Below are 17406 nucleotides of genomic sequence, written 5' to 3'. Positions count from 1 at the left end.
GCAGTATTATATTTTTAAAAACAATCGTATTAAATTCTGATTATACTTTTCATTTTACTTATAGGTTATTCTGAAAATTGATTTGGATTGGATTTTGGCCGCATTTGACCGAAGCTCATAGACGTTTTAATCTTTTTTACTTAGAGATCTGAAGAACGTTCGCAGAAAAACTTCGATCCTTTACAGGGGTAAGAGCGACAAAGTGGGCCGCGAAAAAATTCCACCTTTTGATATTCAACGTTACTGTCAGTCGGTTACTGTCGATTTTTCAATAAACTATTCCCAGCAATTTATCATGATTTCAAATCAGGCCAACGAGTCACTTCTATGTTGTCTTACTATAAAATGAAAACATAGCCAATCTAAGATTCGAAAAGAGTAATGAACGCAAGTTAACAAAAAAAAACACTTGACTTTCTTGAAAAAATCTCAACTTTCGAATTTCAAAGAAAAAAACAGATACCCTTTAGGCTCTTTGAATTTCTAGAACAGTTTATGATTGGCGCTTTTTGATAACATGAACCCAACTTGAGAAAACTGGATCAATAAGAAAAGTTTTTATTCCGCTGGGAAACCTTAAAAACAAATTCCACTTTCGAAACTAGAAATCAATCACGTTTTTTCGCGCCAATTCCACGTTCGTATTTGGGAGTTTTATTTACGTCACTTTCAGCAGATGAATTTCAATTGAACTCAAAAAGTGCATTATACTTCAGTGCAGCAATATTTTAAGACTTTTTCTGAAAAAAAAAACAAAAAAGAAAAAATCAGCAATACCTATATAAGAGTCTCCACTACGTTCATTTCTCTTAAACGAATAAAATTAAATATTTCGCTCTCTTAATGAACACCCTTTCTTTTTCTTGGGAACCCAATATCGGGAACTGACTTGAAGGCTATAAAACGATACTGCACTCGACATATCCACCCTGAGTCGAGGTTGTGGTTTTATAATCAGACCGTTGCGACCAAATTTAGATTTTCATATTTGGCAGAACAAGGCAATGTCTCCGCGACCGACGCGGCGAAAAAAAAATAACCGCGACCAAAGGAAAGTTAACCGCGACCAAAGGAAAGATAACGGCGACACGGGCGCAGCCAAAGAAGAGTTAACCTCGACCGGCGTGACACAAAAATTTAACCGCGACCGCAGCGGTCGAACAAAAGTTAACCGCGACCAGCGCAATCGAAGAACGGTCAACAGTTGAGCCTGCCAATCATTTTGGAGTGTTGAATTCAGAAGTAGAGCAATCATTATTCTCAGAAATCAGAAGCGTGGAAAGCATTTGGATATACCCGCTTGTGCAGGAGAGCTTCGCACAATCTGTTCTTTGAAACTAAAATCTCACATTTGGAGGTGTATTTTTTATAAGAAATGTCAAAAGTTTGAAACATGGTCAAAAATTCGATTTTCCCAAGAATCATAACTTTTTCTGTATAGAAATTTGGGCGTAAACGCTAATGCAAGTGAGCTTTCTATAAGCCATTTTTTCCATTAAAATCAAAATCTGTTTTTGGATTTTTATCACTTTCTCGAAAAATGCCAGCTCAAACAATCCCCCCAAAGACTTTTTGAAGCCTGTAGAAGTTAGGTGTCCATTGGTACATCTTTTGTAAAAATTGGTAGAGCAGTTTTTGAGAAAAACTTAAACTTTCGATGAGTTTAAGTTTTCAAGAGACAGTTCAAGATAAGTTTAACTTCATGTTATCAAGAGACAGTTGGAAAAAAGTCAATGAACGCAAGTGAACACTAAAAAAAATGACTTGTTTGTTCAAAAAATCTCAACTTTCAAAACTCCAAGAAAACAATAGTTGGCCTTAAAGCTCTTTGAATTTCTCGAAAAATTTATGATTGACGACACTTTTTTTGATTAAATTATTCCAATTTAAAAAAACTGGATCAAAATGTAGTTTTTTTCCGCTGATAAATCAGAAAAGTTGAATTAAATTCAACTTTCGAAACTGGAAGTCAATCACTTTTTTCGTGACATTAACACTTCTGCTGTTCGATAGTAGAGTTTGCCTTCCTTTTAACAAAGGAAATAAAGAGTACTTAAAAAATTAAAAAGTCAAACCGCTAAGAAGTAAATTTGAGCCTGAACAAACTTCAAGACTTTTTCTGATTAAAAAAAAACAAAAAAAATCATCATCGCCTATACAAGAGTCTGACTCATGTTCATAGACTCTTAATTAAAAAAACCCGATCCCATACATTTTCTTAAAACCAGTTTTTACACAGAAGGGAAGCTCAGCTTTGCAAACACTTGCGAGAACACGACAAAAGCAGCTCTATAAGTGCGATAAGAGAAATTAGAAAAAGCCTCGAATTAGTAAAAAAAAAATTCGGCTACGTCTGAATTCGAACCTGTGACCTAGGGATTAAGAGTCTCACACACTAACCACTCAGCAACGGAAGCTTTATAGGTACAAACACCAGCCAGAAATAAAGAAGAGAACAGATGCTAGGCAATTTCCAATGTTTAAGTGAAAATTCCAAATAAGGGAACATTTTTAATGAACACTTTTATTTGCGACCTAGGTTAGAAAAAAAATAAGGTTCGTAATAAAACACTAAGCTGATCGCAAGTCTAATTAATCAATTAGGAATTTCTGAAACCGTCTAAATTATTGACAGATTTTCTGGAAATGTATCTCATATGGTACACAATTTATTCTCTTTCTTGCAGTCTCCGCGAAAAAAGTGAAATAAAAACAAAAAAACTGCGCTAAAGAAGCATCATTTCAAAGATTTTTATAAAACCATGAACCTATTTTGGACGAACTTAACCGATAGCTTTTTCGTTCAACTAGGAATCAAACCCTTTTTAAAGCTGGATAACAAAGCTCGAATTTTGTTTTCGGAAAGAAGGAAGAGGAAGTAAAAACAAATGGCTTCCAAGTCAAACCAAACCGCCTTAATGGTGATTGCAACAAAATTTAAAGGGCACATTTTACAACTTTCACTGAAAAAATTACATGTACAAGTTTAGATTGAATTGTTTCCTTGACACTTGACAACTGAAAGCGGATAAGCATTGAAAAATTAAATCTACCTAATTTATTCATTCAGAATATACGATACGTGATAAAATTCATCTACTTTCTGGGGATAAAGAAGCTTAGTAGTATAAGTTTAGAAATGTCAAGAATTCGTTGTTTGTTGTCTGATATTAGCACCTGGTGTAATTTCCTTTATTTCAAAACTGATCGAACACTGTTTCTAGTAAGTTCTATCGCACCAAAGAATCACTTTCTTGCCTTTGTCCGCACTGAGAAGTTTCGTTCCGTCGTTAGACCATGCAGTGCAGAGAATGACGGAGCTAGAACACAGATCCACTAGAAAACATCATTCGAGTAAAAGTTTAACACAATACATTACAACAATAACAGTTGGTTGCTGTACGAAGCACAATGCTCCAGCCACCATCATTTTGCGAAATTTTAAGAAGCGCGAAATTGTAAGAAACAGCTGAGTTTAGTTAAGTTGTCACATTAAACAGTTCAATAATATTGCTTAGAATGTTTCACATCACATGAACAACTTTTTTCTCCGCTTACCCGAGTTCACTCCGATGCAAAACTTACTGCAGATGGTCAAAACTGGCCTTTTCAGATTCGGAAAAAAACTGGTAAGTCTTTGATACTTTCATAGAGGGCAGCTCTGATTTTTTACTCATGGTCTACTACGTAAACTGAAAACAGGTCTATGTAAAATGAAATCCTTGAAAACAGGCACGTTAGGGAAAAAACTGAATTTGCGTTTAATTTTGTCCACTAGTGTACTTTCATCGGATCAATTGGGCCTCCCCCCCCCCTCCCAAGAAACAGTAAAGACCACTTGCTACGAAAGACCTCATCAAATGCAAGAAAATGGTTGATTTTTTCGTAGCACGCAATGAATTGATCGACTGAAGTATATTTTATAAAAGAGCCGAGAAAAATGTTTGGTAGAAAAAAATCTAAATTCAAATGCGAATTTTTGCTTGGGAGACCATTTCTTCGAGGAAAACAATTTACCAGGATTGGTGCTCTACCTTTTTTTCTTAAACCAAAAATATTTCTCTGCAGCACCTTTATAATGTACGCAATAGCATTTTTTCCACTTAAGACAGAAACAAGCCGGCACTATATACATCATTTTTAATGTGCTTTTTTTCAATCGGAAAGGAGTCTAAAAGCTTTAGTTTTATTTTTTTTGGTGTTACACATTCGTTGGAGACTCTGACGCATGCTTTTATATCATTTAAACTAATTTCAAGTTATTATAAACGTGCCTCAAATACCAATATTGATAGGTAGCTCATTATGGAGCAAGTTCCTTTTCGCCTTAAGTGGTCGAACAATTATCTAAGTTCTTTATCAACTATTACACTCAAAAAGACATTGAGTATTAAAAGAATGCAAAGAATGAAGTCATGGACAAAGCAACCTCAAACAAATTAGCTCAACACATCGTTAAGAAGACATCATGTCGAATAATGAATCAATTTCAGGATCAAAATGAATGTCAAAAAGCTAATGATATACGAGCCAAAACAACAATTGCTATCTCCATCACCAACTCAGATTATGATCTAATGAAATTGGCCTAAGAAACCTTAAAACAATCAACACTTACTGATGCTGTGCTTTCAAGATTTTGGACACATTCTGAGAGTTGACGTCGAAAATGACGAGGGTGCCGTCGCTACTACCGGCCATCGCGAATCTGCCATCGGGACTGAGGGTGGCTCTACAGTAGTCGGCCCCTATCTTCAAAGAGTCCGAAACTAGTGTTGCTGTCACCTTCATCATCCGGTGGTCTATCACGTGCAGTTGCCCGTCTTTGGTGCAGGCCAAAATGTCTCTGCGTTCTGAAAGAACGGCCAAGTGCTGCAATTTTGACGATTCAGTCGTATCAAAAAATGCAGTAGCTACTGTGTTGTACGAACAATGAGGAAAACTGAGCTCCGTTAAACCATGTCATAACAACATGAATTTCAGCTCACAAATTCATGAAATATGACGACCTCAGGCTTTTAAATCTATCAACAAATGAGGCCAAAACTTTAATTCCAGCAATATGATCTTGCCATGCGTTTAGCTATTTGATCTACATTTTTGCTCATTTAACTCTCTTCATTTTACCTCTGCCAGTATGAACTGAAGTGACTTTGCCGGAGAGTAGGACTTCATTGGTGGCGAAATCAGTCTGTGACCTGCGAATGTCCCAACATCTGACCCTCTTGTCCAAGTGACCACTGCACAACAGATTAGCCTCCATCGCCACCAAGTCTGTACAACTGGAGTGACAATGCAGAACCATGGAGCACAGCCGCTGCTTCAGATCCCACACTTTAATCGTGCGATCGTAGCTTCCAGTAGCGACCTGCATCGCGATAGAAAAAAAATTAAATCAAAGCTCGTTAAGATCAGTTAACAAAGCTACTGAAGCGCAGACCGTGCAGTTAATTATTATAAAATAGCCAACAGAAAGTTGGAAAAATTTAATGACAAGACAACCGATTTTTTTTTGAAAAAGTGTAAAAGAACAAAGAAAGCAGAAAAAAAAATGATTGAAAAATTCAGAAAAAAAAATCACGTTTAAGCTCCTTGAATTTGTAATACTGTTTCTGATTAGCACTTTGTTCATTAAGATATCCCATTTAGAGAAAACTGGATCCATTGAGTCCATTTTTCCCATTATAGAAAAGAGAAGTCATTCAGGTTTTCCATGACCGCTTCACTTAAGCTGATCGATAGTGGAGTTTGCCTTCCTTTTAACAAAGGAAATGAACTGAACTTAAAAAGAAACCAAGTCAAACCAGCGAAAAATCTAAATCGAACGTGAAAATATTAATTTTAAAACTTTCCTTAAAAAAACGAAAATCGATTTACAAGAGCTTTATCAGTGAAAATCACTTCGTTCTTTCACCCCTAAAAACTAAAAAATGCACAGTACATGTGCAACAAAAACAATTAAGCCTATTTTCTGAAAGGGCATACAACATTTAGGCGAGTATAATCTTAATCTTCAAACTCACCTTGTGACTGTCGTCGCTAATAAATCTAGCAGCCATTACTTTCCCAGTATGGCCAGTTAAACTGTGCTTTAGTCTGTGGTCTTTCAGAGACCAGATGCGAGATGAGTTATCGTAAGAAGAAGCAACGACACATGACTCCTGCTGGTCTACGTCTATACATGTGACAGCTCCATTGCAACTGGATAGAGTGGCGATAGGTTTTATTTGAGTTGCTAAAATAAAAAGCCACGAATGAGTTGATTGGCTTCGAAAAAACAAAACATAGCCAACTGACAGTTGGAAAAGAGTAATGAACGCAAGAGAAATGAAAATAAAACCGACTTGTTTCTTTAAAAATCTTCAACTTGCGTATTTCGAATAAATAGATGGCCTTAAAGCTCTTTGAATTAGTATAATAATTTATAATTGACACTTTTTTGTTAAAATTAACCCAATTTGAGAAAGCTGGATCAATAGGTAAAAATTTTAATTCGCTGGGAAATATGATAATTAATTTTCATTTTCGAAATTACAAGTCAATCACGTTTTTCGTGACCTTTACAATTTTGCTGCTCGATAGTGGATTTTGCCTTCCTTTTAACAATAGGAATGTACTGAGCTTTAAGAGAAATCACAAGTCAAACCGCGAAAAATCAAAACTGAACGTGAACAAACTTAAAAACTTTTTCCGGACTTTTTCAAGGCAGAAAATATCGTTAACCTTTTTTTTCTACAATTGAATCAATTTAATTAAAAAAACCTTTGAATTGCAAAAGTCTGTTACATTTGTTTTCTAAAAATTTTGCTATGAAATACACAATTTCTGTGTCAATAAATTCTAAAGCAAATAGCAGAAGTGACTCATGTTTTTTCCTTGAATAAAATAAGACAAAAATAGAAAAAGAAAAAATATTGTGAAACAACTCTTGTATCTGGAGTTTTTTCTTTATTCTTGGTTTGTTCATTTCATTTCATGCCCATAATAAAACAGAATAGATGAGGAAAAAACGCAAACTCTACTCGAATGTTTGCCTATGTAGTCTTAACTTTGAAAACTTACTTAGATCCAGAGCAACCATGTATCTACAAATTGTTACTACTGGTGTAAGGTTAAAAATTTTCCGACTTAAGATTCCAGGACATTTCACTTCATCCAACCAATCTTATTATAAGTTTGGCTCAATGGCAAATGTATTTTGTATCTATTTTTTTGATTTTTTTCCTGCACAGTTTTGTTGTCACTAAACTTTTGAGTGAGACTATCAGCATTTTGATGTTTGTCTCACATCCTCTTTTCAATAATGTTGTGATAGCAACCAGTCTGACCAATGAACAAATAATGTAGCTCTGGTTCATTGACAACGTTTTCAACCATGACAGCTCTGTTTTCTCCACGAGTAGCTCGAGGAAACCACTCCCTAGATTGATTGTAATATTCAACAAAACAGAATTCCTCAAATAATTCCGCCATCGGCGCACCATTTTAAATCTCGGTGTGACAGAGGACTTTGCCGTTTTCAGTAAATCAGATTAGTAAGTTTCATCAACGTTCAGAGACTCTAGTCAATCATCCAAAGTAAAAGTTTCTTCTAGAAAACAGACATTCAATAGAAAAAAATATTTATTCCATCTGAAGGCGAATAACACATTCAACGCCCATTCAATTTGTAAAATGTATTATTAATGTTTGACCGTTTAACCTCTGAGCTATACTGATCGTTGACCTTTACGTTATTAATTTATATACACCTGCCAAAAGCGCAACGGCTTTTGGTAGATTTGGAATTTGTTCACTATCTTTTGTGATATGCAAGAAATCAACAGAAAACTAATTCAGTCTTTTAAACCTCTTTTACTTTAGTTAGCTATCACCGTCTTTTATTTAGTCTTTAAAAAAGCCTACAATTTCTTGTAGGAATCTTACCCAACCTTAGTCTTAGTTTAAGTTACCCACTCTTAATCAACTACGAGTGTTATCCCAATTTTTTAACATGGCGCAGTCAAACGAATCGAACCTACGAGGACTAGAGTTTTTTGGAACAACTCATAAAATGAAAATCAACACGACTGGGAAAGGTGGTCGGAAAAGTTTCAATTGACAATCGCGAAAGATTCCGTAGACATCGAAGATGTAATTAACCCACCGATAAGAAACGAACTAGCATACCCTACGGCAGAACCACCGGACCCGTCCGATGATCAAGCCCGTCGGGCCGAAAAAGAAGAACACCACAGAATAGCCGTACAAAACTGTAACGAAGAATTGAGAAGGACGGAAGACAACGCAAAATTCAACGGACTCCAAATCGGAGACATTGACAAGAAACTAAAATCACAGTTATACCTAGCACTCGGAAAAGAAGGGCAGAAAAATGCTTCTCACATAAAAATCCTGGGAAAAGAATTCTGGATAGAAATTTCGCAGAATTCTGGGAACTACTAAAAACTACCTTCACGATCACTACAAACTTAACATACGAAATATTTAAATTTTTTGGCCGAAGACAGAAAGAACACGAGTCTTTAGAAAAATTCCACGAAATACTTTCTGAACTGGCAAAAAACTGTAAACTGGGGGAATTCGAGTCAGAATTAGTCAGAGACATTTTCATCACAAACATGAGAAATGTCAAGATCCAGAAGAAACAATGTATAGAATACTTGACCCCAGAAAACGTACTATCCTACGTATTATTTCACGAGAAAGGCACTAAAATCCATCAACAGTACCTCAAATTCCCAACTTATAACGCAGTACCGAGACCTCAATACGTAAAGAATGAACCAACCCTAAACATCGTTGAAAATAACAAATGCCGCAACTGTGGTCAGCAATTCAAAAAAGGACATTTATCCACATGCCCGGCCAGAGATAGAAGCTGCAATACGTGCGGACGCAAAGGACATTTTGCTAAACATTGCAGGAGTTCAGCAAGGACACAAACAAACATCGTCGAACAGAATCGAGTACCGCAGGAAAACGAAAATATCCGGGCCAACCCGCAGGAAAATCCCGAATTTGAGGTCAACTTAGACGATTTCTTAGTTCTAGCTGTAGACACGGATAGCCAAATAAATGCAGTAGAAGACAAGATAGAACGCGGAGTTAGAACAGTATTCAATCACGAAGGACTAGAACTGAAAAAGACACTAAAGGTATCTCTGGGAAATTTCAACCCTTACTGTACTGAAATTCAAATTGACTCAGCAAGTCCAGTTGCATTCATGAAAAAAGACGAATTGAAGATACGAGATAGATTTGTAAAGCTAGAACCTGTGGACGAAATAACAAAGAAAGCATACCAGGGCTTCGGGAGTACAATCAACATTATTGGAAGAGTTCGGGTGAGAATCCGATCAAAGGGCTGGGAGGCTCGCGACCAAAAACTCTTCATTACCGAAGGGGCTGAAAGAAATGTAATGGGAAATGACATCTTACCGAATCTGGGAATCGTAGTATTCCAGAAACAACATCCACCCAATGGGCCAAAGCCATGGAAAGACCAGAAAGGATCACCCATTGGGATAGACGTCAACCAAATAAAATTCGCATCGGATAACAAACAAGACCAAAGCCAAGAGACACCATCTCAAAGTGAGTTTAAAACATACTTATCAAAACATTTTTCAGACCTCATAAAAAGAACAGGTAGATCAAAGAACTTCGTAGTTAAAACTTATTTTAACGAACCAATAAAACCGATACAGGTGAAAGGGAAACGTATTCCGATCCATCTTCTCCCTAAAGTCAAATTATGTATTGACCAATTACTAAGAGACGGGCATATTGAAAAGTTGTCTAGATGCTCTGAAGATTGATTCGTCTCCCCCATCGTGATTACAGCAAAAAGGGACGGATCAATTAAATTAGCAATAAACTCGAAACTATTGAACAAACAGATATTTCGTAATAGATATCAAATGCCGAACCTATTCGAATTAATTGATAACGTAGCAGTTACAGTAAGTTTCATCAACGTTCAGAGACTCTAGTCAATCATCAAAAGTAAAGGTTTCTTCTAGAAAACAGACATTCAATAGAAAAAAATATTTATTCCGTCTGAAGGCGAATAACACATTCAACGCTCATTCAATTTGCAAGAAAAAAGAAGTTCAAAGTGCAGTTGATAGTCATCACGGTTCAAGAGTGGGGCTATGGAACATCAAACGAACTCAACATTGTTGCTTCAAACCAGAAAAACATTTAAGTTCAATGAGCAAACATTTTAAATGAAGTTCATGTACAAAATTGAAGTGTCCTTTGCACAAAATTTCGAGTAAATAATTTGTCTACTCATAAAGACTTTCATTCAAGAATTATTCATTGATTGGAGGAAAACAAACAAAACTGAACATTTAGTTCTAAAAAATCATCAGCTACATGGGCAGTTGATAGTAATCACGATTCAAAAATGAGGCTAAGAGACATCACATGAAATTAAAAACGTTGAGACAAGCAGGAGAAGAGTAAATCTAAGTTCAGGAACCGGACAATTCATATGAAGATCCATAAGAAACCTACTTACGCTTCGGCCAAAACAAAAAAAAAACACCAAATCAGATTAGTAATTTTCATCAATATTCAGAGACTCTAGTCAATCATCACAAGTAAAGGTTTCTTCTGGAAAAACGACATTCAATAGAAGAAAATAACTATTCCATTCGAAAGCAAATAACACTTTCCACACTCATTCAATTTGCAAGAAAAAAAATCAGTTAAATGGGCAGTTGATAATCATCAGGGTTCAAGAGTGGGGCTAAGAAACATCAAACGAACTCAACATTGTTGCTTCAAACCAGAAAAACATATAAGTTCAATGAGCAAACATTTTAAATGAAGTTCATGTTTAAAATTGAAGTGTCCTTTGCACATAATTTCGAGTAAATTTTTCGTCTACTCATAAAGACTTTCATTCAACAATTATTCATTGATTGGAACGAAACAAACAAAACTGAACATTTAGTTCTAAAAAATCATCAGCTACATGGGCAGTTGATAGTCATCACGATTCAAAAATGAGGCTAAGAGACATCACATGAAATAAAAAACGTTGAGACAACCAGGAGAAGAGTAAATCTAAGTTCAGGAATCGGACAATTCATAAGAAGATCACTAAGAAACCTACTTACGCTTCGGACAAAAGCAAAAAAAAACACCAAATCAGATTAATAATTTTCATCAATATTCAGAGACTTTAGTCAATCATCACAAGTAAAGGTTTCTTCTAGAAAACAGACATTCAATAGAAGAAAATATTTATTCCGTCTGAAGGCGAATAACACAATCAACGCTCATTCAATTTGCAAGAAAAAAGAAGTTCAAAGTGCAGTTGATAGTCATCACGGTTAAAGAGTGGGGCTATGGAACATCAAACGAACTCAACATTGTTGCTTCAAACCAGAAAAACATATAACTTCAACGAGCAAACATTTTATATGAAGTTCATGATCAAAATTGAAGTGTCCCCTGCACAAAATTTCAGTAAATATTTCGTCTAGTTGAAATACTTTCATTCAAAAAAATATTCATTAATTGGAACGAAACAAACAAAACTGAACATTTAGTTCTAAAAACTCATCAGCTAAATGGGCAGTTGATAGTCATCACGATTAAAAAATGAGGCTAAGAGACATCACATGAAATTAAAAACGTTGAGACAACCAGGAGAAAAGTAAGTCTAAGTTCAGGAATCAAACAATTCATGTGAAGATCACTAAGAAACCTACTTACGCTTGGAACAAAAACAAAAATAACATCAAATCAGATTAGTAAGTTTCATCAACGTTCAGAGACTCTAGTCGATCACCAAAAGTAAAGGTTTCTTCTAGAAAACAGACATTCAATAGAAGAAAATATTTATTCCGTCTGAAGGCGAATAACACAATCAACGTTCCTTCAATTTGCAAGAAAAAAGAAGTTCAGAGTGCAGTTGATAGTCATCACGGTTCAAGAGTGGGGCTATGGAACATCAAACAAAAAATAAATCTACTCATTAGACTTTCATCCAAAAAAATTTTCATTGATTGGAACGAAATGAACAAAACAGAACCAAAGTTCTACAAAAAAATTATTTCAATGGGCAGTTGATAGTCATCACGGTTCAAGAAAGGGGCTATGAAACATCAAACGAACTCAACATTGTTGCTTCAAACCAGAAAAACATTTAAGTTCAATGAGCAAACATTTTAAATGAAGTTCATGTACAAAATTGAAGTGTCCTTAGCACAAAATTTCGAGTAAATAATTTTCCTACTCAAAAGACTTTAATTCAAAAAATTATTCATTGATTGGAACGAAACAAACAAAACAGAACATTAGGTTCAAAAAAATCATCAGCGAAATGGGCAGTTGATAGTCATCATGATTCAAAAATGAGGCTAAGAGACATCACATGAAATTAAATTCGTTGAGACAACCAGGAGAAAAGTAAATCCAAGTTCAGGAATCGGAAAAATCATGTGAAGATCACTAAGAGACCTACTTAAACTTGGGACAAAAAAAACATCAAATCAGATTCATAAGTTTCATCAATGTTCAGAGACTCTAGTCAACCATCACAAGTAAAGGTTTCTTCTGGAAAACCGACATTCATTAGAGGAAAGTAACTGTTCCGTCTGAAAGCAAACAACACATTCAACGCTCATTCAATTTGTAAGAAAAAAGAAGTTAAAAGTGCAGTTGGTAGTCATCACGGTTCAAAAGTGGGGCTATCGAAGATCAAACAAAAAATAATTCTTCTACTCATTAGACTTTCATCCAAAAAACTTTTCATTGATTGGAACGAAATAAACAAAACAGAACCAAAGTTCTACAAAAAAAAATATTTAAATGGGCAGTTAATAGTCATCACGGTTCAAGAGTGAGGCTATGGAACATCAAAGGAACTTAATATTGTTGCTTCAAACCAGAAAAAGATTATAATTTCAATGATCAAACAATTTAAATGAAGTCCATGAACACAACTGAAGTGTACTTTGCACAAAATTTCGAGTAAAATTTCGTCTGCTCAAAAGACGTTCATTCAAAAAATTATTCATTGTTGGAACGAAACAAACAAAATTGAACATTTAGTTCTAAGAAATCATCAGCTAAATGGGCAGTTGATAGTCATCACGATTCAAAAATGAGGCTAAGGGACATCACATGAAATTAAATTCGTTGAGACAACCAGGAGAAGAGTAAATCCAAGTTCAGGAATCGGACAATTCATAAGAAGATCACTAAGAAACCTACTTACACTTGGGACAAAAACAAAAAAAAACATCAAATCAGATTCATAAGTTTCATCAATGTTCAGAGACTCTAGTCAATCATCACAAGTAAAGGTTTCTTCTGGAAAACCGACATTCAATAGAGGAAAATAACTAGTCCGTCTGAAAGCAAATTACACATTCAACACTCATTCAATTTCCAAGAAAACAGAAGTTAACTGTGCAGTTGATAGTCATCACGGTTCAACAGTGGGCCTATCAAACATCAAACAAAAAAGAAGTCTTCTACTCATTAGACTTTCATCCAAAAAATTTTTAATTGATTGAACGAAATAAACAAAACAGAAGCAAAGTTCTACAAAAAATTCTTTGAATGGGCAGTTGATATGCATCACGGTTCAAGAGTGAGGCTATGGAACATCGAACGAACTTAACATTGTTGCTTCAAACCAAAAAAGATTATAATTTCAAGGATCAAACATTTTAAATGAAGTCCATGCACACAATTGAAGTGTACTTTGCACAAAATTTCGAGTAAATTTTCGTCTACTCAAAAGACTTTCATTCAAAAAATTATTCATTGTTGGAACGAAACAAACAAAATTGAACATTTAGTTCTAAAAAATCATCAGCTAAATGGGCAGTTGATAGTCATCACGATTCAAAAATGAGGCTACGGGACATCACATGAAATTAAATTCGTTGAGACAACCAGGAGAAGAGTAAATCCAAGTTCAGGAATCGGACAATTCATGTGAAGATCACTAAGAAACCTACTTACACTTGGGACAAAAACAAAGAAAAACATCAAATCAGATTCATAAGTTTCATCAATGTTCAGAGACTCTAGTCAATCATCACAAGTAAAGGTTTCTTCTGGAAAACCGACATTCAATAGAGGAAAATAGCTAGTCCGTCTGAAAGCAAATAACACATTCAACACTCATTCAACTTCCAAGAAAACAGAAGTTAAATGTGCAGTTGATAGTCATCACGGTTCAACAGTGGGCCTATCGAACATCAAACAAAAAATAAAACTTCTACTCATTAGACTTTCATCCAAAATTTTTTTAATTGATTGAACGAAATGAACAAAACAGAAGCAAAGTTCTACAAAAAATTATTTGAATGGGCAGTTGATAGTCATCACGGTTCAAGAGTGAGGCTATGGAACATCGAACGAACTTAACATTGTTGCTTCAAACCAGAAAAAGATTATAATTTCAAGGATCAAACATTTTAAATGAAGTCTATGCACACAATTGAAGTGTACTTTGCACAAAATTTCGAGTAAATTTTCGTCTACTCAAAAAACTTCCATTCAAAAAATTCTTCCTTGATTGGAAGGAAACATACAAAACTGAACATTTAGTTCTAAAAAATCATCAGTTAAATGGGCAGTTGATAGTCATCACGATTCGAAAATGAGGCTAAGAGACGTCACATGAAATTAAAAACGTTGAGACAACCAGGAGAAGAGTAAATCCAAGTTCAGGATTCGGACAATTCATATGAAGATCACTAAGAAACCTACTCACGCTTGGGACAAAAACAAAAAAACATCAAATCAGATTAATAAGTTTCATCAATGTTCAGAGACTCCAGTCAATCATCACAAGTAAAAGTTTCTTCTGGAAAACCGACATTCAATAGAGGAAAATAACTATTCCGTCTGAAAGCAAATAACACATTCAAAACTCAATCAATTTGCAAGAAAAAAAGAAGTTAAATGTGCAGTTGATAGTCATCACGGTTCAACAGTGGGACTAACGAACATCAAACAAAAAATAAGTCTTCTACTCATTAGACTTTCTTTCAAAAAATTTTTCATTGATTTGAACCAAACAAACAAAACAGAAGCAAAGTTCTACAAATAAAGTATTTAAATGGGCAGTTGATAGTAATCACGGTTCAAGAGTTAGGCTATGGAACATCAAAGGAACTTAATATTGTTGCTTCAAACCAGAAAAACATATAAATTCAATGAGCAAACATTTTAAATGAAGTTCATCTACAAAACTGAAGTGTCCTTTGCACAAACTTTCGAGTAAAAATTTCGTCTACTCAAAAGACTTTCATTCAAAAGATTATTCATTGATTGGAACGAAACAAACAAAACTGAACATTTAGTTCTAAGAACTCATCAGCTAAATGGGCAGTTGATAGTCATCACGATTCAAAAATGAGGCAAAGAGACATCACATGAAATTTAAAACGTTGAGACAACCAGGAGAAGAGTAAATCTAAGTTCAGGAATTGGAAAATTCATATGAAGATCACTACGAAACCTACTTACGCTTGGGAACAAAAACAAAAAAAAAACATCAAATCAGATTAATAAGTTTCATCAATGTTCAGAGACTCTAGTCAATCATCACAAGTAAAGGTTTGTTCTGGAAAACCGACATTCAATAGAGGAAAATAACTATTCCGTCTGAAAGCAAATAACACATTCAACACTCATTCAATTTGCAAGAAAAAAGAAGTTAAATGTGCAGTTGATAGTCATCACGGTTCAACAGTCCGGCTAACGAACATCAAACAAAAAATAAGTCTTCTACTCATTAGACTTTCATCCAAAAAATTTTTCATTGATTGGAACGAAACAAACAAAACAGAACCAAAGTTCTACAAAAAAATATTTAAATGGGCAGTTGATAGTCATCACGGTTCAAGAGTGAGGCTATGGAACATCAAAGGAACTTAATATTGTTGCTTCAAACCAGAAAAAGATTATAATTTCAAGGATCAAACAATTTAAATGAAGTCCATGAACACAACTGAAGTGTACTTTGCACAAAATTCCGAGTAAAATTTCGTCTGCTCAAAAGACGTTCATTCAAAAAACTATTCATTGTTGGAACGAAACAAACAAAATTGAACATTTAGTTCTAAAAAATCATCAGCTAAATGGGCAGTTGATAGTCATCACGATTCAAAAATGAGGCTAAGAGACATCACATGAAATTAAATTCGTTGAGACAACCAGGAGAAGAGTAAATCCAAGTTCACGAATCGGACAATTCATGTGAAGATCACTAAAAAACTTACTTACACTTGGGACAAAAACAAAAAAAAACATCAAATCAGATTCATAAGTTTCATCAATGTTCAGAGACTCTAGTCAATCATCACAAGTAAACCGACATTCAATAGAGGAAAATAGCTAGTCCTTCTGAAAGCAAATAACAAATTCAACACTCATTCAATTTCCAAGAAAACAGAAGTTAAATGTGCAGTTGATAGTCATCACGGTTCAACAGTGGGCCTATCAAACATCAAACAAAAAAGAAGTCTTCTACTCATTAGACTTTCATCCAAAATTTTTTTAATTGATTGAACGAAATAAACAAAACAGAAGCAAAGTTCTACAAAAAATTATTTGAATGGGCAGTTGATAGTCATCACGGTTCAAGAGTGAGGCTATGGAACATCGAACGAACTTAACATTGTTGCTTCAAACCAGAAAAAGATTATAATTTCAAGGATCAAACATTTTAAATGAAGTCCATGCACACAATTGAAGTGTACTTTGCACAAAATTTCGAGTAAATTTTCGTCTACTCAAAAGACTTTCATTCAATAAATTATTCATTGTTGGAACGAAACAAACAAAATTGAACATTTAGTTCTAAAAAATCATCAGCTAAATGGGCAGTTGATAGTCATCACGATTCAAAAATGAGGCTAAGGGACATCACATGAAATTAAATTCGTTGAGACAACCAGGATAAGAGTAAATCTAAGTTCAGGAATCGGACAATTCATATGAAGATCACTATGAAACCTTCTTACGCTTGGGACAAAAACAAAAAAAGAATCAAATCAGATTTAAAAGTTTCATCAATGTTCAGAGACTCTAGTCAATCATCACAAGTGAAGATTTCTTCTTCTGGAAAAGCGACATTCAATAGAGGGAAGTAACTATTCCGTCTGAAAGCAAATAACACATTCCACACTCATTCAATTTGCAAGAAAAAAAATAGTTTTTGCAAATAGTTTAATGTGCAGTTGATAGTCATCACGGTTCAACAGTGGGGCGATCAAAGATCAAAGGAAAAAAATTCTTCTACTCATTAGACTTTCATCCAAAAAAACTTATTAGAACGAAATAAGGAAAACAGAACCAAAGTTCTACAAAATAATTATATATATTATAAATAATTTAAAAAAATTAATAATTACTAATAAA

General features: G+C 34.6%; 1 protein-coding gene across 4 annotated transcripts in view; it reads right to left on the bottom strand.

The window, feature by feature from the left end:
• Positions 1 to 2979: 2979 nt before the first annotated feature.
• The window catches only part of LOC134841435 (autophagy-related protein 16-1-like), a 214249-nt gene continuing 199822 nt past the window's right edge, over positions 2980 to 17406 (bottom strand). For all 4 annotated transcript variants that reach the window (XM_063857421.1, XM_063857422.1, XM_063857423.1 and 1 more), the window contains 4 exons: positions 6024 to 6235; positions 5128 to 5368; positions 4619 to 4853; positions 2980 to 3320 (listed from right to left, as the gene is read on the bottom strand). In XM_063857421.1, the coding sequence (XP_063713491.1) occupies positions 3221 to 3320; positions 4619 to 4853; positions 5128 to 5368; positions 6024 to 6235 (788 nt within the window). In that variant the 3' untranslated portion in view covers positions 2980 to 3220. The remainder of the gene's footprint in view (positions 3321 to 4618; positions 4854 to 5127; positions 5369 to 6023; positions 6236 to 17406) is intronic.

Source organism: Symsagittifera roscoffensis, chromosome 3 (genome assembly GCF_963678635.1).
Source record: "Symsagittifera roscoffensis chromosome 3, txSymRosc1.1, whole genome shotgun sequence".
NCBI lineage: Eukaryota > Metazoa > Xenacoelomorpha > Acoela > Convolutidae > Symsagittifera > Symsagittifera roscoffensis.
The sequence above is the reverse complement of the archived record's forward strand: the minus strand, read 5'-3'. Positions and strand labels throughout refer to the sequence as shown.